The sequence below is a fragment of the Rhincodon typus genome, unplaced genomic scaffold (assembly GCF_021869965.1).
Source record: "Rhincodon typus isolate 14 unplaced genomic scaffold, sRhiTyp1.1 hic_rhity00002153, whole genome shotgun sequence".
In the NCBI taxonomy this organism is placed as follows: Eukaryota; Metazoa; Chordata; class Chondrichthyes; order Orectolobiformes; family Rhincodontidae; genus Rhincodon; species Rhincodon typus.
The window spans coordinates 1-25,000 of NW_025967791.1; the positions used below are offsets into that span (position 1 = coordinate 1).

At 38.3% G+C, this 25,000-nt stretch overlaps 1 protein-coding gene across 1 annotated transcript; it reads left to right on the plus strand.

Moving 5' to 3' along the window:
• Positions 1 to 21: 21 nt before the first annotated feature.
• LOC109910761 (poly(A) polymerase gamma) lies at positions 22 to 25,000 on the plus strand. The gene is made up of 15 exons (XM_048592983.1): positions 22 to 115; positions 680 to 791; positions 1,365 to 1,454; positions 1,546 to 1,684; positions 3,012 to 3,084; positions 3,160 to 3,280; positions 3,807 to 3,891; positions 6,869 to 6,922; positions 7,402 to 7,521; positions 15,268 to 15,377; positions 22,216 to 22,337; positions 22,422 to 22,603; positions 22,692 to 22,810; positions 22,895 to 23,115; positions 24,760 to 25,000. The coding sequence occupies exons 4-15, from the start codon at positions 1,566 to 1,568 to the stop codon at positions 24,874 to 24,876; spliced, it is 1,443 nt and encodes a 480-aa protein (XP_048448940.1). The 5' UTR covers positions 22 to 115; positions 680 to 791; positions 1,365 to 1,454; positions 1,546 to 1,565; the 3' UTR covers positions 24,877 to 25,000.

The window sequence follows — 25,000 nt, forward strand, 5'->3', positions numbered from 1 at the left end:
GCTAACTTTTTAAAAAGTTAATTCACGATCCACATCAATCTTTTGTCTTTTGATTTTGCAGGCTGTCGAAGATGCATTCGTTCCAGTTATCAAATTTGAACTGGATAATATTGAGGTAAAATTGCCCTTGCTAATCTAGTTGCACATAATTGTAAAGAATACAGTATAGTTTTCTCTTTATTTACAAAAATTACAGTGTCTCATACACGAGTGTAATTTAAATGTTAGCTGTTGTTGCACTTGATCTAAATCTGAGTTTCAAATTGATATTTTTAGTGTTTGAACATGACTGATGTTTGTATACGTTCATTTAACCAAATAGGGGAGGCATCTTTGCTCCCACTTAATTAGTTGTCCAATGGCAGGGGAGGCATCAAGCTATTTAGTGAAGGGTAAATCCGTGGGGAATATGTCTACATTATTTTCGCTTTTAAAAGATAGGTATAGGCCCTTTATCTCAGTCAATTTTGTATAGAAATGCAAGTTTGAAGCTGCAGGTATCTTACATAAATAATTTGAATTATTGTGCCCATCATTGCCCAAACATCATTGATATTTCTCAAACAATGTAGGGTTAGATTAATTGCAAAGCTTCAGCAAAACCTTTTAGATACACTTGTAGGCATATGCTTACATTACAATGCCATTGTGATGTACATCTTTTAACTCTGTCTTTCAGATTGATCTTGTATTTGCTAGGCTAGCTTTGCAAACCATTCCAGACAATTTGGACCTCCGTGATGATTCTCGTCTGAAAAACCTTGATATTCGATGTATACGAAGTTTGAATGGTAACTTGATCTTGAATGTTACTTTTCAGTGTTCAGACTAATGGGTGTATCTCTCCTGCTCCACACTTGTTTCCTAGTAAACAGACTAACAAATGATTTGTGACTTCTTTCACTTAACTTCACCTAGTTTGTTTTAGAAATAGTCATTATAGTCCTATCGGACCATAGGGCTGCTGTCTCTTTGAAGAGATGACTGGTGGTGGTTTAGCCTGAAGGTCACCACTCCTTGGATAAGGGGAGAGTTTGAGAAGGAGAGTCATTTGTGGTAATCTCAAGTGTGGAAATTGAACCCACACTCGGCATCGCAAACCAGCCATCCACCCAACTGTCCTAAATAAACTAGTACTAAATTATTCAATAATTAAATAAGGAAGACTTAAACAAGAGTTTACATCGGTTTTGTAGCATTATAGTGTAGCTAGTTACAAAATCTTTTACCATTTGCAAACGTTATACATGAGCGCAACATTAATTTGGTGTAAATTTTGGATAGTCCAGTACTTGACTTTAGACATTTGCATTTTGATTAAGAGTTGCATTTAACACCTCTTATTACATTTTTGCATCTGATAGGTTGCAGAGTTACAGATGAAATTCTTCATTTGGTGCCAAATAAAGAGAATTTCAGATTAACACTTAGAGCCATTAAACTGTGGGCAAAAAGTAAGTAGCACAGCCAGTTTATTTACAGATTATTATGCATATGGTTGTTAAAAGAAAGAATGCTGAATGCTATTGTAAAAATCTATTCTAGGACGTGGAATATACTCTAATATGCTTGGATTCCTTGGCGGTGTTTCATGGGCCATGTTGGTAGCAAGAACCTGTCAGTTGTATCCTAATGCAGTTGCATCTACTTTAGTCCACAAGTTTTTTCTAGTCTTTTCCAAATGGTAAGTAAAACTGTTGGGAATTTACAACAGAAAGTTATTTCATGTTTTAACCAGTCCTATTTTACAGGATGAATTTGTATAAACTTTTTCAAGTATGCATTTTGATGTAAAAGAAAAATGCTGTGGATGTTTGGAATGTGAAATAAAAATAGTGCTGGAAGTACTCGGCTAGTCTGGCAGCATCTGTGGAGAGAGGAACAGAGTTAACATTTTGTGCTGTATATATTAACTCTTCTTCAGAGCACAGGTGTATTAAACTCAGTGCTAACTTGTTCCTCTCTGCACAAATACTACCAGGCCTGATGAGCACTTCCCTGTTCAGTTTCCCTGAGTGGCATAGATTACATGTAGAATACACTAAAGCCAGGACTCCAGGAAGACTGAACAAGTGAAAAATTGTGACATAAATGAGTTGATGCTGTAGGAGATTAAAATCATAAGCATGTTTGTCTCAAAGTAGTGATAATTGAACTCGTGCATAGAATTTTGATGTCCGCTGGTAATACTGATGCTAAAAAAAGTTCCGTGGAAGGCAATTTGCTCATTCTGTGCTAACATGCTATTATTCTAAAAATGTTCGTATTCGATTTGAGCATCCAGGTAACAGAAGAAGTAAATGGAAAAAATCCTCAATATCCTGTGCTGTATTGTTCTATGTTCTATAATAACACCTGAAGGCAGAACTCCAGTGCAGACATTTGTATTGTCCTTTTTTAACAATTTCCAATAAACTATGCTTCACTTTGGTCTGAAAATCAATATTGAAATATCGTGCCATTGAAATCCTCGGAAGGTAAAAAAAAACTAAACCAATTTCAAGCTAGCTCTTGTTTAATATGAATATCTGATGTGTGTTTATAACGTGTAGTCGATTCTGATCTGAGTTGAGAGGTGTGCTGGATAAAGTAGGCTTGTACTGCATGCCTTAATATCACAGAGTAGAACTCCAAGATAATGTCAAGCCTAACCTTAACCAGTATTTTTGAGGTTTTTTTTTGCACCCCCTAAAAACTTTTTTTTTAAACCTACTTGGAATTGCTGTCACCTATATTCTAAATGTTAATCTTTTAAAATTTATGCATGCAAGTGTGTACCCTGGGCCTGTTGGCATAAAGTGCTGTCTTCAGCAGGAGAGCCAGACAATATAAAGAGATATCACCTGGCTGCAACAGTGAGCACTTACCATTGTGTATGAATTTGAAGTTTTGCTTTTAGGGCACTGTTAGAATTGAATCTGAGTGAGTGTTGCCATTTTATTTTTAAGGCAGTGCTATTGAGTAGTCATTTAGTTGTCCTGATTTTTATTTTTTTTTTGTTTTGCTTTCAGGGAGTGGCCAAACCCAGTATTGCTTAAACAACCAGAGGATAGCAACTTGAATCTGCCAGTTTGGGACCCACGGGTATGCTTGAGCATAATTTAAAAACTAATCTGATTTGATGTTTGTATGTTCTCACATCTGACATTTGTTTCACAGGTAAATCCATCTGACAGATATCACTTGATGCCAATAATAACCCCTGCCTACCCACAACAAAATTCCACATTCAATGTGTCTTCGTCAACTCGAACAATAATGATTGAAGAATTCAAGCAAGGTTTTTGTTTTAATTATTGCAGAAAATTGATTTACTTTGTGTTACTAGTTTCCTATAGTCTTCCATATTTTTACTTGATTTTCCAAGCACGGTCTATATGAAGAAATCTTAAGTAACTGAATTTAATTTTTCTAAAAAGGACTTGATAATATGTAACTTTTGACAGGAATGTTAATTTGTACAGTAATGTCCCTCTTTAATTTAGAAATTTGACCTGACACAAAAGTCTTTGTATTACACTTAACCTGAGATTCTTAAATAATGATAACCGTTGTGTTCACGTGTCCATCTCTTTTTTTTTTTTTGGTTCCTTGCAATCAGGCATAAGGTTTGTCTTAATTCCCATCAGCTGTTGGGCCTTTTTTTTTCAAGTTTAGTAACACTGAATACTTTTGTTTTTGTCTGCTTTAAGTGAAATTCTGCAAATTACTCCTACAGTTATCTTTTAAGATGCTTTTTATTAGTTGTACCATTTAAGTTGTGATTTTTATTCCAGTTCGGTACTAATTTAGCTTTGTATATTTAGGTCTTGCCATTACTGATGAAATACTGCAAAGCAAGACAGACTGGTCTAAGCTCTTTGAACCACCAAGCTTCTTCCAAAAATATAAGTAAGTACATGCATGCTTCACAATGTCGCCTACAGTCTTCTATCAGTTCATTTCTGTAGAAACCTATCCCAATTTGGAAAAATATCTATCTGAAAAATTTTGGATTTTAAACCAATACTAATTAAGTTTTTTTTTTCTCTAATATGGTGCAACATTGGTCAGGAGCTACCTAGAATTTCTTTAATTTTGTTGGCAGGCATTTAGTATTCCAGTATACTGGTGATACAGGATCCTGCTTTGTCATTGTCAAAGCTAGACTGTTGAAACTATTTACATCTGTATTCAGCACCTGCTGTCCCCTGGTCAGTACTATTGGGTGTACATCGTATATTTATTTGCTGCTAGTATGGGTAGTTATCTTTGCGCATGATTCTTTTGGTTCCTGACAAAAGTCGTAGAGTGACCAAACCCTCCTGCTATGTCAATTCAGTAGGGATCACCGGCTGTTCATTCACAGGTGCCAAAAATATGAAAATGTTTTCTGTTTGACCAACCAGTATGTTTTAGTTCAGATTCTCAGAAGTTGAAGATCTTCCTGAGTTTTGATATATATCTACAATTTAATTGTTGTTTCATTCCACATTTTCCTTCCCACATTTGTTAGATTATTTTGAACTGTGAAACTACTTCAGATATTTTCTCAATCATTGGCCATTCCCATAAGTATGCGTGTAATCTGGAGTGCACTCTTTCCTACAAAACATGTAAATACATCTGCTTATTGTAATGCAGCACCCCTGCTTCATATAGCAACACCCCTACTACATAATGCATGTTGTCTCATGAATTCAATATGTAATGAAAAGGATACTGAAGTAGTACTATATTGAGACAATAAAACAAAGCAAAGGGTTGTGAGGTAATTTTATTTACATCAATCAAAAGCATATTGTGCTGAATTATGCACTTTGTGAAATTATCTGTTTTAATCTAGAGTGAAAGTAAACTATTAGGTTTTGAGGGGGTGGGGGTTGAGATTGTAGTTGTATTTCTTAGCTGTGAGGTCATTTTGAGAAGTGAGCTGTGACTTGGCATTCTATTGGGATGAGAACTGGGTAGCCAAAAAAAAATTGGCTAATGGGTGAGGCCTCAAAATTCAGCTTCTCCTGCAATCGAACAAGTTTACTAAATTGTTGGTGTGTTTAGAGAAAACAGCAGAACTTCTACAAGGAAAGTTTTTTTCTGTTTGCTTCTCTGAGCCCTTTTTGTTTAACTACCAATGTACAAGCAATAAAAAGGACTGAATCATGAAAGCCACGTGAATAGTTCATGCTGAAGAGCCAAGTGTTTCTATTATAGGTGAACAGACTGTGAAATGGGGTGTAAAAATTGAAAGAACTGCAGATACTGTAAATCAGAAACAAAAACCGGAATTGCTGGAAAAGCTCAGCAGGTCTGGCAGCATCTGTAAAGAGAAATCAGAATTAACATTTCAGGTCCGGTGACACTTCCTCAGAACTGGGGTGTCGTTGGTTGGTCTGTCAATAAACTTCTGGGAAGCTTCCACATTAGAACAGAACAACCACTGGTATCTTATTAATGTTAACACATCCTGGGGACTTTGGATGAAATAAAACTGGTGATGATAGCAGCTCAAAGACTAAAGAGCGAGTATGAGAGATGTCATTTGAAAGACCTTGATAATACAGTGGCACCACATATATTCTGGGAATGTTGCTGAAACAGTTGAAATTTAGCTTTGTGTGACCTGAGTGGTGTTTGTTTACTACATAATTTCTGATTTTTTTGAGTTTGACAGCAAAATACTTTAAAGACAAACCTTGGCTATTGGTTCCTGTCATTTTGAAGATTTAATATCAATGGTTGCTAGTGGGACTGAAATAGAATATAGTCTCAAATCAGAATGTAAGAAAGAATATGACATTTGGAGACCATTAAGCTTATCAAGTCCATGCTGTATCTGTAGAGCAATTCATTTAGTCCCATTTCCCCCTTTTAGCACTGTAACCCAGTAAAATTAATTCCTGCAAATGATATCCAACTGCTTTCACTACTCTTGTATACAGGAAGTTCCAAGCTATCACCACTATGGTACATAACCTGTTTCCCTCAACTGTCCTTTATCTAATGCCCAAAAGCTTGACTGTTTACTCCTTTTACTGTCCACGAATGCGAATAGTTTTTTTTCCTCTGTCTGTCTCTCTTCCATATTTATAAAGAGAATAACGATTTAACTTTCTTTCCCTTGAAACAGAAGATTACTATTTCCATTTAGTCTTTTAAAGTTGAGCTAATGCAGACTTTTAAAATAGACCCTTCCTATTGACTGTCAAATTCATAGGCAGTTTGTGTCAGAGGGGCTGCTTCTGTCTTGGAGGACAGTCATGGGGTTCTATTCACTTTTAAGAGTTATGTAAATCACACCAAGCATTTGCTTTTTCTTGTGGCTTGTGTTTCATTTTGGGAAACCACCTTTTTGCTTGTGACTAGGCTGCTAACTATGTGCTGATTATCAGTAACTAACTCATGTTTACTGTTCATTTTGTGTGGTAAGAGTGAAGCATGTTTAGTGAGTTATAAAAACAAAGTTGCTGGAAAAGCTCAGCAGGTCTGGCAGCATCTGTGAAGGAAAAAACAGAGTTAATGTTTAGGGTCCGGTGACCCTTCCTTCAAATCTGAGGAAGGGTCACGGCACCCGAAACGTTAACTCTGATTTTTTTCTTCACAGATGCTGCCAGACCTGCTGAGCTTTTCCAGCAACTTTTTGTTCCTGATTTACAGCATCCGCAGTTCTTTCGGTTTTTATGTTTAATGAGTTGGTGCCCAATTTTCAAAATTGTAAGAAGGCAGTGTTTGCGATCAAGTTATTTCACTGCACAGTCACTTTTAAGCAGTTTTTTTTTAAAAAAAGATGAATGCTTCATAGTGAGGTTGTTTTACGGTTTTTTTTAAATTTTGAAATATTGTTTAAGGTTGTTGACTAAAGGGCATTCAAATCAATCTTCTTTGCTTGCAGGCACTACATTGTATTAACAGCAAGTGCATCCACTGAAGATCATCACTTAGAATGGTAAATACTCCAGTAAAAAATGATTTACAAGGGTACTGTCAGTATTGCCAAGATCATTGCCAACTGATGAAAGATCACACAGCCAAGTCTTTCTCTTGAATGTGGTCTAATAAGCTTAAATTTTGGTGATTTTTGTAGAGACTGGGGAAAGGAAAAGCTAGAGATCAAAAGGTGATAGTCATTAAGAAGTCAGATAAGTTCAGAAGAAACTTCTTCACCTAGAGAGTAATGCTAGTTTGGAACACTGTCTCATAGGTTGAGGCAGATGATGTTATAGAAGCATTTAAGGGTAAGTACGATGGGATGTGCGAGAGAAAAGTTTGCAAGGTTATGCTGGTAGATAGGTGGAAAGAGGCTTGGATGCAGCCTGAACATTGGGCTAGTTGGACCAAATGGCTTATTTCTGTGATGTGTATTTTACTTCAGAATTTGTGTTGCTTTAGTTAACTTCCAAACTATAAAAATGTTTTCCTTTTCAGGGTTGGCCTTGTTGAATCAAAAATCCGTGTACTTGTTGGCAACCTTGAGCGAAATGACTACATTAATCTCGCCCATGTAAACCCACAGTCTTTTCCAGGCTTAAAGGAACACAACAATCTGTAAGTTGGGTTTTGCATTGACTTGAATCCTTTGTGTTTTTAACAGGTAGAGCTGATGTTTAACTGTTTGAAATTGACTGGTTAAAATCGCCTATATCTTTTGCTCAATTTAAGAAATATTCTAATTGATGCTTGATGTTAGTTGTAAACCTAATCAGCCCTGGTATACTGCGTATGAATTTTTTTGTAGAAATTCGAGGCAATGTTTTAATCACTAATCCAGTTGCAGGACTCCGATACTTAATCTAATTTGAAGATGCTAAAGTTTAAGTTTTTGAGAAGATTTGTAGCTTGGGTTCTGAATGAGGTTGTAGACTTGCTCGCCGAGCTGGTGTGTTTGATTGCAGACATTTTGTCACCCTGCATCGGAATAAAATTATCAAAAGAAGAGAATAATAACCGACTTACACTTCCTAGACATAATGGTAGAACGTAAGAACAACAGGGAACTGCAGACTAGCGTGTATAGAAAGACCACACATACAGACCAGATACTTATTACACCAGCAACCACCTCAACACCCATAAACGGAGCTGCATCAGGACATTATTCAAACGGGCCACAAAACACTCCAGCAACCTGGAATTATGCAAAGCAGAGCAGGAGCATTTATATGGAGTTTTTAAAAGGAATGGATATCCAAAAAGCACAACCCGCCGTTACCTCCGCGATAGACCACAACAATAGACCACAACAAGAAGACACAACACTGTTAGACACACTGTTCGCCCTAATGTATATTAGAGACATTATCAGAGATGACCACAAGACTACTCGGACCCCCTAGGTATCAGGGTAACCCACAAACCAACAACTACCCTGTGACAGCACTAATGAACATTAAAGGATCCTGTATCCACAGCCAATAAAATTAACGTAATATACAAAATACCATGCAAAGACTGAGAAACATTACGTGGGCTGAACTGGAAGAAAACTGACAATAAGGATACATGAACACCAACTAACCACCAAGAGACGCAACCAATTCTCACTGGTCTCCATACACGTGGACAAAGAAGGACACGAATTTGACTGGGACGACCCATCCATGGTAGCACAAGCCAAACAGAGGCATGCCAGGGAATTCCTGGAGGCCTGATATTCCAACTGGAACTCCATCAACAAACACACTGAACTGGACCCGATATACAAACCACTGAGAAACAGAACCAGAAGTGATGCCAACCACCCTAGCAAACTGAGGCATATAAACAATAAGCAGGATAGAACACCAATGCTTCACTGTTACCTAGTAGATTGACGAAACGTCTGCAGTCAAACACACCGGCTCAGCGAGCAAGTCTACAACCTCAAGATGCTAAAGTAACTGGTATCTTTTTTGTTTTAGATACATCTACATTGGAGCACAAATTACAGCAGACCTAGATGTAATTTGCATCATTCTAATACAAACACTTTAAATTTCAAGTTTAATCTTAATTTTTATAGTCAATGTTGACTCTTCCTTATGACAGCTAACAAAAGTTGATGTTTGCCTGTGCTTTGTACTAATTTAAAATTACTCTAATATCCTAACCATATAGGCATCTGGAGCTATTTAGTTTGAGAATGATTGATTGATTTATGTTAAGTTTTATATCTGACCTTAAAGTGAAGGAAGTCATTATCTTTTTAATAAATGCATGATTTGCTTTGTAGATTTTAGTTTATTGCAGGTAGTATCTGCTAGAAGTTGATCTTGCATTAGCGACCTAGGTAATTACTTAAGCTGCATTTATCCTCAAAAACATATTTAAAAGTTGCATTTATTAGCACTTCTACAGAAGAAAAGTCCACAACACCAGATGTGTAACTGAAACAAAATTACTCCATTATAGGTCTCAATTGGTTTTTAACTTCATTTATTTTTCTGTTTTTATTTTTTCTAGTTTGCTTTGGCCTAATCATCATCTAAGCCCCTTGTACACTAATTTTTTAAAAAATTCATTATTTTTGCTGACAGTAACTTTCAACAGGTGTACTAGAGCAGCAGCAACTAAAACCATAGATCTTCAGTCATGTGCTTGGGATAAGACTGAAGTGGCTACCAATTGGAATTCTTCAAAAATTATTAGCTACTCTAAAGTATGGGTAATCTGCAGATCTTTCCTACAACTGGCTGATTCAGTTTATAACTTACAAATCCTATATTGGAGGGCAAGAGAGACTTTGGTAATGACTCATAATAAAACTGTGCTTTTAAGGGCTTTGAGTTTGTAGATAATTTTAAAATCATTACTTTCATTGATTGTACTAAAACAAATGTTGCATCTTTACGTGATTCATATTGGTGTGGTTCTGAACCTTAGTTTATTAATGCCACGTGATTATTCAGATTTGGCTCCTGTACCACCAACACATTATAGTTCTGAAATTGCTAATACGTGTAAGTCACACTGAAGGAGTGATAGTTCTTCCTGTCATTGGAACACTTCCTCAAGACGTTAGAAACAGAACCTTTGAATATTTTCATGGTTAGAGGTAGGTTTTGTTTTTTTTAACTAAGCACGGGGGTGAACGTTTATTGTGGATAAGCAGGAATGTGGAATAATCTGATCAGCATTCATCTTATTGAATGGTGGAGTTGCTTTGAGAGTGCAAGTGACCACCACTTCTAATATGTATCTGTGGTCAAAATTGTGAATAATCTCAATTTAGGCCTAAGTGGGAATGTTACCATATGAAAGTTTTCAAACCAATATTTTTGGAGCAGTAACTATATTGTGGATGCACAGTAATTCAGATGAAAAGTGTAGACTATTGGGTAGGCTACATAGTTACATTTACTGCCATGATTAGCAAGTGGATCCATCTGAAAATTAGATCTATTGCATTTCTATTAACTAAGGGCAAGCTGGCTTCATTTTCAAAATTCTAGTGACTTTTGATGTCGGGCCATCATTCTTCTCCAAATATGCTGTGAAGTGATGTGCGAGAGCTATGTGTAAAGTTCAGCAGGAACTAGGTGCCTAAAGAAAAGATCTTCCTTTAGAAGAAAGGTTGAGTGTTGTCTGGAGGATGAGCAGAGTGTGCGTTATTACAGCCAGGTGCTTTCTGAAATACTGTAGTTGTTTGTCTCTATGACTAGATTTTTTTAATACATTTAATTTAGAGATTATAAAATTCAGTCCCACAAAATACATTGGGAAGAGAAAGCATACTGCAAGTTTGAGAAAGGCTTTCTTGCTTCAATGACTTGCTTCAGGTGACCTTTTGGTGGTGAGAGTTCAGGCTTCAATGGAGGAAGTCCCATCCTTGTGCTGAGCCCCAGAAATCTAATGGGCCCTGCTGGGATTGCAAGCGGACCCACGTGTGCTAGACCCAATAAAAAAGACCAGGGTATTTTGGGTGTGGAGGCATCGGGGAGCCAATGCACATAAGACTAACCCCCTACCCCCAGCAATTGGAGCCAGGTTGCAGGGTGGGTGGCAAGATGATGGGCCAGTTACCCGATATATTACATGCTCGTTCCCCACTGAGAAAATACCCTACAATGTGACCATAAAATCCAGCTGTTGGTCCATGAGAATAGTTCCGGTCCAAGGTAGCAGCAGAGTAGGGCTCATCTGCTCCAACTGCTTTTCTTCTGTTTTTAACGCTTTTTTTTAAAATTTACTTGCTTGTCCTGAGCTTGGATGGCATTGGTGGCAGCAAGAGTCCAGCACACAGACCTCAAGCCAGACCTAGGGTGCAGCCATGCTCAGGGCAGAGGAGAGTGAGCCCCTACTTTGTTTTCCAAAGAATGCATAGGACCTGGAATCAGCGGTTGCTACGTCGGCAGAGGCAACCGGCGAGGTGGGCCCGGTGCCAAAAGGTGATGCCTGAGGATCAGCAACTTTAGAACGTAGAACATAACAGCGCAGTACAGGCCCTTCGGCCCTCGATGTTGCGCCGACCTGTGAAACCAATCTGAAGCCCATCTAAACTAAACTATTCCATTATCATCCATATGTTTATCCAATGACCATTTAAATGCCCTTAAAGTGGGCGAGTCTACTATTTTTGCAGGCAGGGCATTCCACGCCCTTACTACTCTCTGAGTAAAGAACCTACCTCTGACATCTGTCCTTTGTTTGGGTCTGGTGCTGGTGGCACAACGCGGTGGCAGAAGGGCATAACTGCTACATCTGTGAGGTGGACCCAGCAGCAAGCGACGTGACTCTGATGTTAGTTGATCCAGCAGAGGGGTATGGGCCCAGTGGCAGAGATGGCGCCTGCAGATTGGCGACTTCGATGTTTGTTGGGTCCGGTGTAGACGGTGGTGAAGCAATTACAGAGAAATGGCAGCGCAAGCATTGCTGACGGTGATGAGCTGTCTCGATTCTTTTCAAGCTATATCTTTTTTTCGCCCTTGTTCTTAAATGGTGCTGCTTTGTGGTGACAGCTTTTCACTGTGTGGTGTATCTTACAGTAATATAATAAAACAATGAGATCAAAATAGATCTTGGTGATCAAAAAGGCTTTCAAGATGGTGAGAAGAAATTGGCAAATTGATTATTGAATCCATTTTACCATTGTCAAAAGCAAATCTTTTCAACATTTGTCTGGAGCTTTTATGTATCAATAATTTGGATTATGAATTGTACTGTACGTTGTGCTGTGGTCTGGAAGGCTTGTGCACTGTGCACAGGTACTACAGAGGATCGTGAGTAGACCCTGCTCCTTGAACCTGTTCTGCTACCGATTGATTTACAGCTAACCAGCGCCTCCATTTCTCTGGGCATCCGATCTTGGGGCCCCTGCCGTTCTCTGTAGATATAAAAAACTGACTTGTATGAACGACTTAGAGTTGTAAATCCAAGTTTGCAGAAGATGCTAAGTTAGGAGGCACAATAACTGTTTTGGATTAGAGTAGAAAATTACAAAGACTTACTTATGAGGACAAGTGACAGATGGAATTCAGTTTCGAAAAGTGTAACATCATCCACTTTAGATCCAAGCAATGTAAATCAGGAAGTCTCCTTAGTGTGACCTGAGGAACAAAAGATTGCCTTATCCAGAAATTGTTAAAGGTTAGCACACAGGTACAAAAAGCAATAGTGAAAGAAAAGAGTGTTGGAATGCAAAGGGGCTTTGGTCTGATTCTAACTAGAACATTGCTTTGAATATTCAATGTTTATACTTTGGGAAGAATATATTGACATACGAATGGAAATTCAGCAGAATTGTGCCATCATCTGCCCCCTCAAGCCCTGATGGCAAGCTACATAAACTTGTTTACTCTTCCTTGAGTAAGGTCATGTAAGATTGAAGAGAGTTTTAAATTGACATGTTTAAGGTGATTAAGTATTCAATAGGGTAGATGCAGGAAAGCCTGCTTTTTGGTGGGTGAAGCCAAAATGAGGGAACAGTCTTGAAATTGGAGCTTGGTTATTTAGCGGAGAAATCAGGAAGCTGTTTTCTCAATGGAGAGTGAAAATTTCAAATTCAGCGTTCTGAAAAGCCATGGATAATGGGTTTGTTGGAAGTCTCAGGTAGTTATTATTTGTTAGGCAAGGGATGCGGAGAACGGCTAATAAATGGAGTCAAAGTACAGGTCATCCATTATCTAATTGAATGGCAGAACAGGCTCTGGACTGTTTAGAAAGGCATGTGTTGGCACAGTCTTGGTGGGTCAAAGGGCCTATCTTTTTGTGTTGTACTATTCTTGCTGTTTTTGCTTAAATTGATATGAACTCTTTTTTGTTTTGATCTGACAAAATCCTTGGGGTTAAATAATTACATCTTGTTAATTTAACTGTACCTAAGTTCATAATTTCTGAAGAACAGCCTCTGGTCCTGGAACATTTTGTATTTGTGGAATATCATATTTCTTGTGATTAAAAATGCCATAGTTTTAAAAGTTAAAATATGAAATATTAATATCAGCCTCAACTGTTTGTGTATTACAATCTGTTTTACTTTTTTGTAAAATGACTGAAGTGAAAGGTAATTGACGTATTTTACTTCATGGTTTGTTGGATGTCTCTTAGAAAGAAGGGAAAGGATCATCTAAGTGACAGACCAGACATCATATGATAGACAATTAGTTTGAGGAGATAATAAATTTAAAAGACAGCATAAATCTGTGCCATTCTAAATGATTATTGCTCAAGGATAATTAGCATTTGTTTTAAAAGAATGGTTGGTTGTGTCTGACTAATTCAAGGCAGACGACCTGAGGGTGGCGTAGACCATGTGTGGTTTTAAAAGGTCCTGCATGACAGACTCATCCAAAATTGATGCAGTAGCAAGAAACTAAGGGTTATAGTCGCTTTTGTGACTCATAGTCTGTTTCCAGCAGGTTTTTGCAAGGCTCAGTACTGGTTCCCTTGCTTTTCTTGGTACATATCAAAATTGGGGACATAAGGAAGTTAGCCATGTGGGTGATAGTGAAGGAAAAAGCTGAAATACTGCAGGAAGAAATCAGTGGACTGATGAGGTGACAGGAAAATGGCAGATTAAAATCAGTAAGCAGCAGGGGGAGATAATGCACTGGGATCTACAAACGACACTAGAATCACAATAGGGTAGTACGGTGGCTCAGTGGTTAAAACTGCTCCCTCACAGTAATAGGGACCCGGGTTTGATTACAGCCTCCAGCGCTGTCTGTGTGGAGTTTGCACACTTTTCCTGTGTCTGCGTGGGGATGCTCCAGTTCCCTCAGAATCCAAAGATGTGCAGCTTAGGTGGATTGGCCATGTTAAATTGCGCATAGTGTTGAGGGAGGTGCAGGATAGGGGGATTAGCCATGGGAAATGGAGAGTTATAGGGATAGGTTAGAGGGAATGGGTCTGGGATGCTCTTCAGAGGGTTGGTGTGGACCTGATGGACCAAATGGCCTGCTTCTGTACTGTAGGGATTCTGAGATCTCAGAATAGTGAGAAATGTTATTCTTAATTTCCCCAATTAGGCATTCAACCAAAAAGCCCCATGGAGAGTAATCAGGTAACAGTTGAGTTTGCATCCTCTTGTGTTGGTGTAGGATCACTTAAGCTGATTTACAAAGCTGTCAAACAAGTATCAGATAATCTTTCAGCCAGTCATTCGGTATTCTGTAGGGTCATGGCGTTACCAGACTGTGTAAAGCAAATTCTAATTTTAATTGCATAGAACTTTTACAGGTGTTTCAGGACCGTATTCTACAATACTATCCACTCCTCCTTTCTGGAGGTAGAAATAAGATAAGTTGGCTCTTGAGTATGAGTAACCAGTATCATTGGTAAATATCACACCACAGATTGATCGATTTCAGTGAGAAATAGGCACAAAAAAACTAGAAAGTAGGATTAGGTTGAATAGCTCTTTCAATCTGCACAGATGTGATGGGCCAGATAGCTGCCTCTGACATTTGTTAATTTCCTGTTTCTTTGTAAGAACTCTGGCTGCTTAGCTTGATAGTGTGACTACTGTTGGCTATCTTTAGCCAAAACCAAAATTAACTTAAATGTCTTGACGGGTGAAATTCAGCCCACAAAGATCGCTTGTGATGAAAAGGCACAAGAATTATATTGATCAACATATCAGCCATGATTACATGCTGAAGCAGACTTGATACGCCAAAGGCTTTATTCTGATCCTATATCTTGTGCTCCAAATCTTTGCAGAGGTTTCTCCAATTTTAAATTATTGCTATCACTTTGCTGACTACAAATCCTGCCTCAAATGTAGCTAACCTTTCTAAATCCCGTTGAAGTAAAATGGTTAGCAATGTTCTATCAAGTAAATACCTTCTGAAAGCTCTGTTTTTCTCTTCTTTTTAGGGGTGATTATGTTACCATCTGGTTTATTGGAATAATTTTTAAGAAGGTGGAAAATGCAGAAAGTGTAAACATTGATCTGACACAAGATATTCAGTTATTCACTGATACAGGTAAAAAAAAATGTACTATTTGATTTGAGCTTGGTGGGTTTTACAGTTTTTTTAAGATATTTGTTTTTTAATCTTTATAAATTGCTTTAGACTTCATTGGACAAAAAAGATCTTAGCCCAGATCTTGGTCTCCAGATAACCTGAAACAGGACATTCCCCAAGAGTTGTGCTTTGGAATTCCATGGGTATCCCAATTTGATTGCACAGGAGGTTTTAAGCTTCTGATAGGTAGTTACACTCTCCATAACCCTCAAAAATATCTCCAGCTCTGCAGAGTCTGAGACTTCCAAGAGCTTTTGATTCCACCAGGGTAATTACCCAGGAAAAGGTTAGGGTGGGATTAAAATCTGCTGTAATGTCTGGATAACAATATAAAACTGACCCCCATTCTGACTCCTCATTTAGTGGTCTCTCTAACACTGATCACTGCCTCTCAATATTTTGTTTTCACACCTTTTGACGCCTTGCTGATCCACCTGTCACTCCCTCACCCACTTGCCTTCTTGGTAGCTCGCAAAGAAGCTTTGGGATTTTTTTTTAGACTTTATCCATTGCTGGATTATGGCAGTGGTTGAAATAAAAAAGGGCTTGACTTTTGAGAATATTCACTTACTCCAGTGTAGCCTGTGTGGGTTTTCTGGGATGCGATTGTTAGGGTTGACCCTTCAGAAGTCAGGCCTGAAAAATTATGGGAAGGTAAGTGACTTTTGGTCTGATCTGGATTGGCAATATTGACTCCAACCCAGATAGGAAGGTTTGAGGAACAAAAGCAAAGTTGCTGGAAAAGCTCAGAAGGTCTGACAGCATCTGTGAAGGAGAAAACAGTTAACGTTTCGGGTCTGGTGACCCTTCCTCAGAATTGTTTCTCCAGTTCTGAGGAAGGATCACCGGACCCGAAACGTTAACTCTGTTTTTTCCTTCACAGATGCTGAGCTTTTCCAGCAACTTTGTTTTTGTTCCTGATTTACGGCATCCGCAGTTCTTTCGGTTTTTATTTTGGAAGGTTTGAGCCCTTGTAATCTTTTCATTTTATAATCAATTTTATACAATATAACAGGTTTACAGAACCAATGCAAAAAATAGATTGCATGAACTAATTTTAGCACCCTTTCAAAAACTGCAGCTTGACTTTGGATGTGTTGCATTTTCTGACTGAAGTTTTTTTTTGGTCCTTTTATAGTTATATGATGAAATTTGCTTAATGCTATCAGCTCAGATTCCTTAGTAACTATCCAGTTTGGATTCGAGAATGACTTTCCACTTTTGGAATTTTGGATCCTGAGTTGGTATAGTCCAATACTGGATCTGTGCACATGACCGTAGATGGGTGTTTGTGAAGCAGGTTGATTCTCAGATTTTAGCATACCCCTTCTGTTATTTGCACTTGGGCTGCTCCTTTATCTGTCAAAGCTCCACGGATGATATCTTCCCATAAAGTGTTTCTCCAGTTTGAGCGATCCTGTGCGAGGGAGTCCTCGGAGTCATTGTTAATGTTGCATTTATCAAGGAGCTTCATTGAGCTGGGGTGGAGTGTTGTGATGAAGATAGAGGAGCATTGGTACGATGACACAGCCTTGCTTTACCCCACTTTGAACTCTTACTGGTTCTGTGTTTGATCTGTCAGTGAGGATCATGTCTTGTCTTGTGTGTTATCAAGCTTTAGGCAGCAGTTGCTGATGAATTTCTCTGGCAACTAAAGTGGAGGTGGACGCTCCACAATCTGTCCCAGTTGACAGAGTTGGAGGTCAAAATGGCCATGCATAGAGGTTGCTTCTGCTTTCTGCATATTTTTGTGGACTTATGATCTTCACAGTAAGGCATCAGCCAAGCCTCCTAATGGATACAAAGTCCACGTTGTGACTCTGGATAAAGGCAATTGAGAATTCTTGCAATGACTTCCTCCCTGCTGTCTGCCACAGGGAAACCCCTCTGTGGTTATTACAATCAGTCTTGTCTCCTTTATCAAAGACCATCTCAATTATGGTGTCTGAGAGATCCCCGGCATACATGCTGTTCTTCCAGATAAGGGAAGAATCTTGTCCATGTCATGGCTGTTGGAGAGCTGCTGGATTTCCTGCACTTTTCCCAACCATCGCTTGTTCTTTAAGTTACTTTTATGGAGTGTTGGACCTACAGACCTAGTGTGGTTCCTGCTCATTGAAACTAAACAGGATAACTGTAAAGTACTAACTGAGTAGGTCTTATTGCAGGTCCTTCAGTTCGTTGCCATAGAAAATTCATTGTCAGAGCTTCTGCCACTGCTATTTTGGGGCTAGGCTGTGAAGGTAGTAGACTGGATTAGGTGAGGTTCAGTCCAGAAGTTGTCAGCTCTTGTCATGGCATGGTTAATGCAGACATTCTTGTGATCCCTCAATCACGCAATGACTTAGTCAAGCAGGTGCTTAAGTTTTGGATGAGAGTGTTGCCATAAGATTTGTCTCTGAAGTAGGGAGTGTTTTATGACCAGATCATGTTTGAGATATTTCATCAGAAGATTGAATCCATAGTTTTGTGCTTTCGCAATGCCTTCCTTGCTAATTGTGATTGTTCCAGAAGTTTGTGTCCTTCAAGGACAATTGTGGATCTGTCTCTGGGCTGGGAGAAAACCGTTGATCCCAGTTGGAGTAGAGTTTGTTTTTGGCCTCATCTGTTGCTTTGTAGGATTGAGGTGTATGTAATGCTTCTGGGTTGTGGTGAGCCTTAAGGTCATGAGATGTTCATTTATTCCACAAGCGGGCTTACTGAGATTATCAACTGGATCATAATTTTTGAAGCCAACTCCCTGGAGTCAGCATTCTTCTGTTCTACTTTGTCCATCAGTTTTGTTCTTTGACTTGACCTTCTCCTGCCTGCTGTGACTTACTCAGCAACAAGGTTAATATTGTAGCACCAGGGTTTTGGGTCTATGATAATGGTGTAGCATTAAGGTCTGTCCCTCCCAAGGTATTCAGACACCCCAGTAACTACTTTACATTATCAAACATGCTATTCCCTACAGCAATAACTAATTTTATATTTTTCTCTACTATAATGTTTTCTCTCTCCTGTATTTTAAAGTATCTTTTTAAATTGTTTTGCAGCATTCTGGTTGTGGGTTGTAGCTCCGTATCAACCTACTTTTTATTTTTCTCAGGCCCTTTGGTGAAATGTTCTAGAAAAGAAGGTTAAAAGATGCCTTCTGTCAAACTCCATTTTTCAGCATTCCAGCCAACTTTGCCAGTATTCCACCTGCCTTTATAGGTGTTTATAGCAGAGAAGGAAATGGCCTAGTGCTATTATCGCTGGACTGTTAATCCAGAGACCCAGATAACATTCTGGGGGCCCGGGTTCAAATCCCACCACAGCAGATAGTGGAGTTTGAATTCAGTAAAATATGTAGAATTAAGAATCTAATGATGACCATGAATCCATTGTCAATTGTCGGATAAACCCACTGGTTCACTAATGTCCTTTAGGGAAGGAAACTGCCATCCTTATCTGCCCACATGTGACTCCAGACCCACAGCAATGTGGTTGACTCTGAACTGCCCTCTGGGCAATTAGGGATGGACAAATGCTGCCTAGCCAGCAATGTTCTCATCCCGTTAATTAATGAAGTTCTGAAATTCAGGTATTTCTTTGTCCAAATTTGTCATGTTCACCATCCTTTTATCATCAGATACAGATATCCTATTTGTTGGTTGTTTTCACCTTTTTTGTCACTACTCTGCCCTCATTATAGAACAGAAACAAGCATGCAATTGAAGTCAAATATTTGCCCCTCATGAGATCAACTATGTTTGACCTCTGATGTTAGGCCACCGTAGTACCATCATGGATTATGTATTGCAGAGCAGCTCCATTTTGAATGCTATTGCATTATGCTGTGAATTAGCTAAAATGGAGATCAACTACCTGGAGTAATTACATTCTGACCGCTCTAAAGCTACAAGCTTAATTACGAAACAGGTGATTCACTGAACAATGTGCTTAGCTCACTTTGAGATTGGGGGTTTTGATTTCTCTTTCTTAAAATTTACTTTGTTTTATCTTGTACCTCAAATCAAATAACATTTCCTTTCCTTTTGTACTGTCAGATTTTTATTTCCCATCTTGATGTTGCTTGAGAGTCTCTGGTAAAGTGCAAAGCCAGACATCAAATTTAGATGTAAAGTGAAGTTTCTTTCTCAAACTATTGGATTGTTTAAAAGAGAACTTGATTTACAAATGTAGCAATTTCTCCTGTAGAAATAAATTTCAACCCATGAACCTGCTCAGAAACTGAATGACTGACAGTATTTTTCAGATGTAGGGGGCAATCTTGTGTAAGAGCAAAATAAGCTATACAGTGTGCATAAGGAGGCTTCAGTTCTTCACAGCCCATAGTGCAATTATGTAGTACAGCAAAAGATAGAGAGATTCAGTAGCCATGTTCATTTTTCTTGCTTAACAGACCTGTAAGCATTATGCCATACTTTTTGTTTTAGTTTAATGTTGTGTAAAATTTACTCCTGGAGGAAATGAATTGACCAGTGGTCACATGGAATTTTTTGGGATTCTAAGGAATTCATGGGTGGATCCCTTCTGGGCGGTCGGAGTACTGAATGCTTTTGATGAGCAGTGGCTGTAAAGCTGGAACTGATTTTAAATTTTCGAAAGCAATATGCTGTGGATGCTGGAAAGTTGACGTACATTTGGTGAGACCAACCGTACACTTGACCACTTTGCAGAATGCATTGTTAAAGTCAATGATCAAGACCTTGATATTCCAGTAGCCTCCAATATTGACTCTCCCTTTGATCTCATACTGACGTTTCTGTCCTCCACCTCATGCACTATTCTAGTGCAGCTCAAAAGAAGTTTGACCATCTGCACCTCATCTTTTAGTCAGACCTTTTTTTTTAATATAGCCTTCACAAATCAATATTCCACAATTTCAGACTGAAAACTCTGTTCCCAGCACCACATCTGAACGCCTGCCCCCCCCCGCCACCAAAAAATTTTTGTTTCTTTTGCATGTTTCAGTTTTTCTTGTTTTTTGGCTTCAATCAACAGCACATATTTTAGTTTTTCCTTCCCACATTACTATTCCCATTAGCCCAATAAAACAAATTTCTTCTGTCATTCAATCTCTTCCTGTCTTCTACCCTGTTAGAGACCTTTATTGTCCTGCTTCACCTACCCTTGCTCAAAACCAATTATATGTTTATTCCTGGTTCCGATGAAAGATCACTGACCTCAAACATTTTAAATCTATTTGATTCTCCATAGATGCTGCCTGACCTTTTGTAATCCCAGCACTTACAAATTTTAAATCAGAAATAAAATCAGAATGTTTAAGAACGGGACATAGCTGCAGACCAAAAGTACAGAATTTATTGAAATATCAGTAACTGAAGGAAGCACGTAATGGGAGAGATTAAGAGTCCCCAACTTTGCACCAAGTTTCTGAAAGTCTATAATTCATACTTGAGGCTTTGCAATGATTAGTTCTGCATCGTACAGTGCCATACAAGATCTAGATAGTTGGAGAATATGCTTATGAAATACTGGTAACTCCAGGAAGATGTGATGTGTAACAGTTGGCTGGTGGCATTTTGTGTTAATGTTTTCAATCTGGTCCCAATAATGCTGATACTAGTAATGCTCTGGCTGAGCTTATAACTATGAAGATTTGCCTTAACCTGTAGCAATTGTCACACTACTCCTTGCAAATATAGCTATGTTTCAATGTTAACAAAGGAGTACCTGAAATAGCTTTAATTAACACTTTATCATTGAATGGAGTAACATTAGAAGTTGATGGCTTTCTTTGCAAATTGATGCTATGGCATTCCATTGATAAACTGATATAGGCTAGAGCAGGGCAAATTATCAATAGTGACAGTAATGCAATGTTTTTGTATTTCTGTAAATTTTTTTTTTTGTGTATATAAAGTTGCTTTCTTACTAATTTGTTATCAGTGTGGTCCAATCTGTTCTTTTCATCCTTGCTGCTGTAATTCAATAGTTAGTGGAAAGTTGATTTTTGTTTTATTTCTGGCCCACTGAGTTTAGATACCCTGATTACACTATGCTATCAAAGTGAGAGCGTATCAGTGTGAAATTCAGGAGGACATCACTTAAAAGTGTTGTCACATAGTGTGCCACTTCTAAAAAAGAGATTCCCACATTCAGCGTGTGGCGTGCCATTGATACATACATTTGTCATCTTATCATAGAATCCCTACACTGTGGAAACAGGCCCTTCGGCCCAACAAGCCTACACCAATCCTCGGAGAGTCCCACCCAGACCCGTCCTCCTATAACCCACCTAATCTACACATCCCTGAACACTATGTGCAATTTAGCATGGCCAGTTCACCTAACCTGCACATCTTTAGACTGTGGGAGGAAACCGGAGCACCCCCATGCAGACACTGGAAGAATGTGCAACCTCCACGTAGACAGTTGCCCGCGGGTGGAATCGAACCTGTGTCCCTGGCGCTGTGAGGCAGCAGTGCTAACCACTGAGCCACCGTGCCACCCTTATGTGTTTGAACTTTGCATTTATCAGAGAAAATGTGTTTTTACGGTAACAGGAAAAGAGTTAATTTTAATATTCTTTTGTAATGGCTAGAAATGTAAATTTTGCTCAAGGTTGCCTGAAATTAATCAAATTATTTTTCATAATGTCAGTGCCTCATTATTGAACAAAACAAGGCCCTTGACAGAGTGCTTAAATGTACAGTACTAGAATTTCCTTTCAAATATATGCACTTTGAAAGTTTAGATATTACATAATTTAAACTCTAGAAATCATCTCTTTTTCACTTTGTGACTTTTGTTCTTATCTGGGAACAATTCTGGTTTATTCCAGTGTATAGACAAGCAAATAACATTAATATGCTGAAGGAGAAAATGAGAATTGAAGCTACACATGTCAAGAAGAAGCAGCTCCATCAGTATTTGCCAGCTGAAATTCTACAGAAAAAGAAGAAGGTAAATATGGACCGCTGCATTGACCTGATTCAGCACTTTATATTGGATTGCATTTTTATGTCTCATTCTGTTTTTGTCTTCCAGCAAAGCATACCTGACATTAATCGGAACTCTTCTGGAAATGTTGGAAATCTAAATCGCACGTTTTTAGAAGGAAGTCCTTTGGACAGTTCTAGGGATACTGATGTTGGCACCCCTTTTGGTTCTCCTGCATTGTTACAAAAATCTTCCAAACCAAATACTCAGGGAACAGAGGACTTGCAGAAGTATGTGCAACAGATGTGGAACATGTTGACCACTTTGATATTCATGTTGTAATATTATGGCACTTAAGACATTTTTGTTGTTTACTAGGTATGGTATTTCACCTGGAAAAAAACAAGCTTCAGATGTAACAAAACTAATGCCCAATGAGTGCGATTCTCCAGAAAAGCAACTTGGCCAAGGAAAGTCTAGGCCTGTTATTGGTGCAAGTATGTCAATTTATTGTAACAGGCATACAGCAAGCCTTCACATTTTGATTTCAAAGATATTAACTAATAAATATTTTGTTGCAGAGAATGATCCTATTTCCACTACAAACTCCACTCCTTCTCAAGCACTCTGTTCTATTCCCACTGTTGTTGGGCGCAGTGTAATTCCTCGTTTGACATCTCCATGTAGCCAGCCACTGCCAAATGGGACCAAGTTAAGCCCAAGTCCAAACAGCTCTTCATCGAAAAGGCCTCATTCACCTACATTGGAAGAATCTCCAAAACGGCTTAAAGATCTCCCCTTGGTAAGTACCAGTAAGGTTTAATTTACGCAATGTAGGTATACTAATGCTTCAAACAATATTGGAACAGTGTTTAAGCACCGCATACTTATTAATAGGTAGCAGTTGAAGGAGAAAATGATTTTATACACAATGTGGGATAGGTATTTATCAAAACATACCTGGTTATCCTTTTCTTTAATATGACCTTGAAATAATTTTCTTTTTATGTTTACTATCTTCTTCCATTTCAATTTATTGTTTGTACTTCTGATCTGCTGTGGTGCTATATGAAATCAGTTGCAGACCAGTTACAATTAGGAGCTAATTGTGTATGGTTAAGCTACCAGTAGTCTGTAATCTCTTAGTTGCTTTTTGATTAAAATAATATCGTTAAATTGCATTTAGTTTACTGCCCAATTTTTAATATCGAAATAGAGGAAAGTTCCTTATTTTACAAGTTAAATAGAAAATAGAACCATTCGTGCCCTCCCTTCCCTTTCTTTCCTAGCTGCAGGGTTACCAGACCAGAATGATTTTCACAAAGTATTTCTCTTGACTACTTGCTGTAAACCTTTTAAGAACACTTGTGTTATGTCCTTCAATTAAGCTGTTTATGTTGAACATCCAGATTTAGAGAACTGTAGTTTATTGTTTCCACATGATCCAAGTTAGAGATGGCTGCTGCATTTGGCAAAGGGAGTTCATTTTTCAGACAATACAAAAGAAGCTGCTTATTGTTTGGAGGAGAATTATGATGTGCATTTGGGGCTTGTATCATGATTATAAATATGAGCTACAACCCAAACGGTTGGCGAGTGATATTTAACTATATTATTATTCATTTTTCTCAACATTTTTCTGGCATGGACACCATATTTATAATCCCTTGCCGTTTCCTTGACTCACTGGATGTAGGCTTTGTTTTGAAGTGTTGCATCTCTTGTGGCACAGATGTTCTTAAGGCTGTTGATTTAAGGAACACTAGGATATTGAACAAGTGATTTTGAATAAACGGATGACATGCCTATGTTAAATTCTCTCACTTTGAGGTGATGGTGTACCTGAGATATAATAGCTTTCCATCTCCATCATTGAAGAGGGTCATTTTGTTGTCAGTGTAAACCTGCTAAGTTGCTGCAGTGTGTTTCTAAATTGTGCTTGGTGCAGCTCCAGTGGTGGGGAGAGTGTGGATATTAAGTTTGGGGTACTGGTCTATCTTGAATGATGAATTTTGTTGTATTTGCATCCAAATGGTAAGTGTTCTATCACATTCCTAACTTGATCTTCATAGATAGTGGAAAAGCTTTGATAGTCTGTACATCTCCTGACCTACAGCTAAAATACAAATCTTCATTTGGTAGAATTCCAGTAGAAATGAAACAGAAGATTTATGACAGCTACAGCCATTTTGTTTGTAATGGACATGTTACAAGAATATCATTCTTTTTGCAGTCATATTTAGGATGAAGTTAGCCTGGAACAAGATGTTCATTTCAAAACAAAACTGGGCACATGCCCTTTTTAGGAGTCATTTAGTATTAGCTTTAGTGGACTATTTATATGCAGCATCTTTTGATCTAACTTTATATTAAATTTTAAATGTTTATGGCATCAATAATACTCTGGAATATTGTTTTAAATATTTTATGTCTCCTGTCCTTTCAGATGTGTACTATTGAGCCAGATGATTGTGCTTTCAAACAACCTTATTCATCAAATGAAGAGGACATACTGAAATCTCGGAAAGATGGACAGGTAGTGGTAACTACAGCTGAAGGTTGACTGCAAGGGTCTTGTGTCTCACTGGTTAAAACATAGCATACACTTGCATTTAAGACTAGATTGCACAGCTTTACCGTAAACTGGTGAACCTGTCAGTAAATATTCATTTTTCTATAATCCTGTA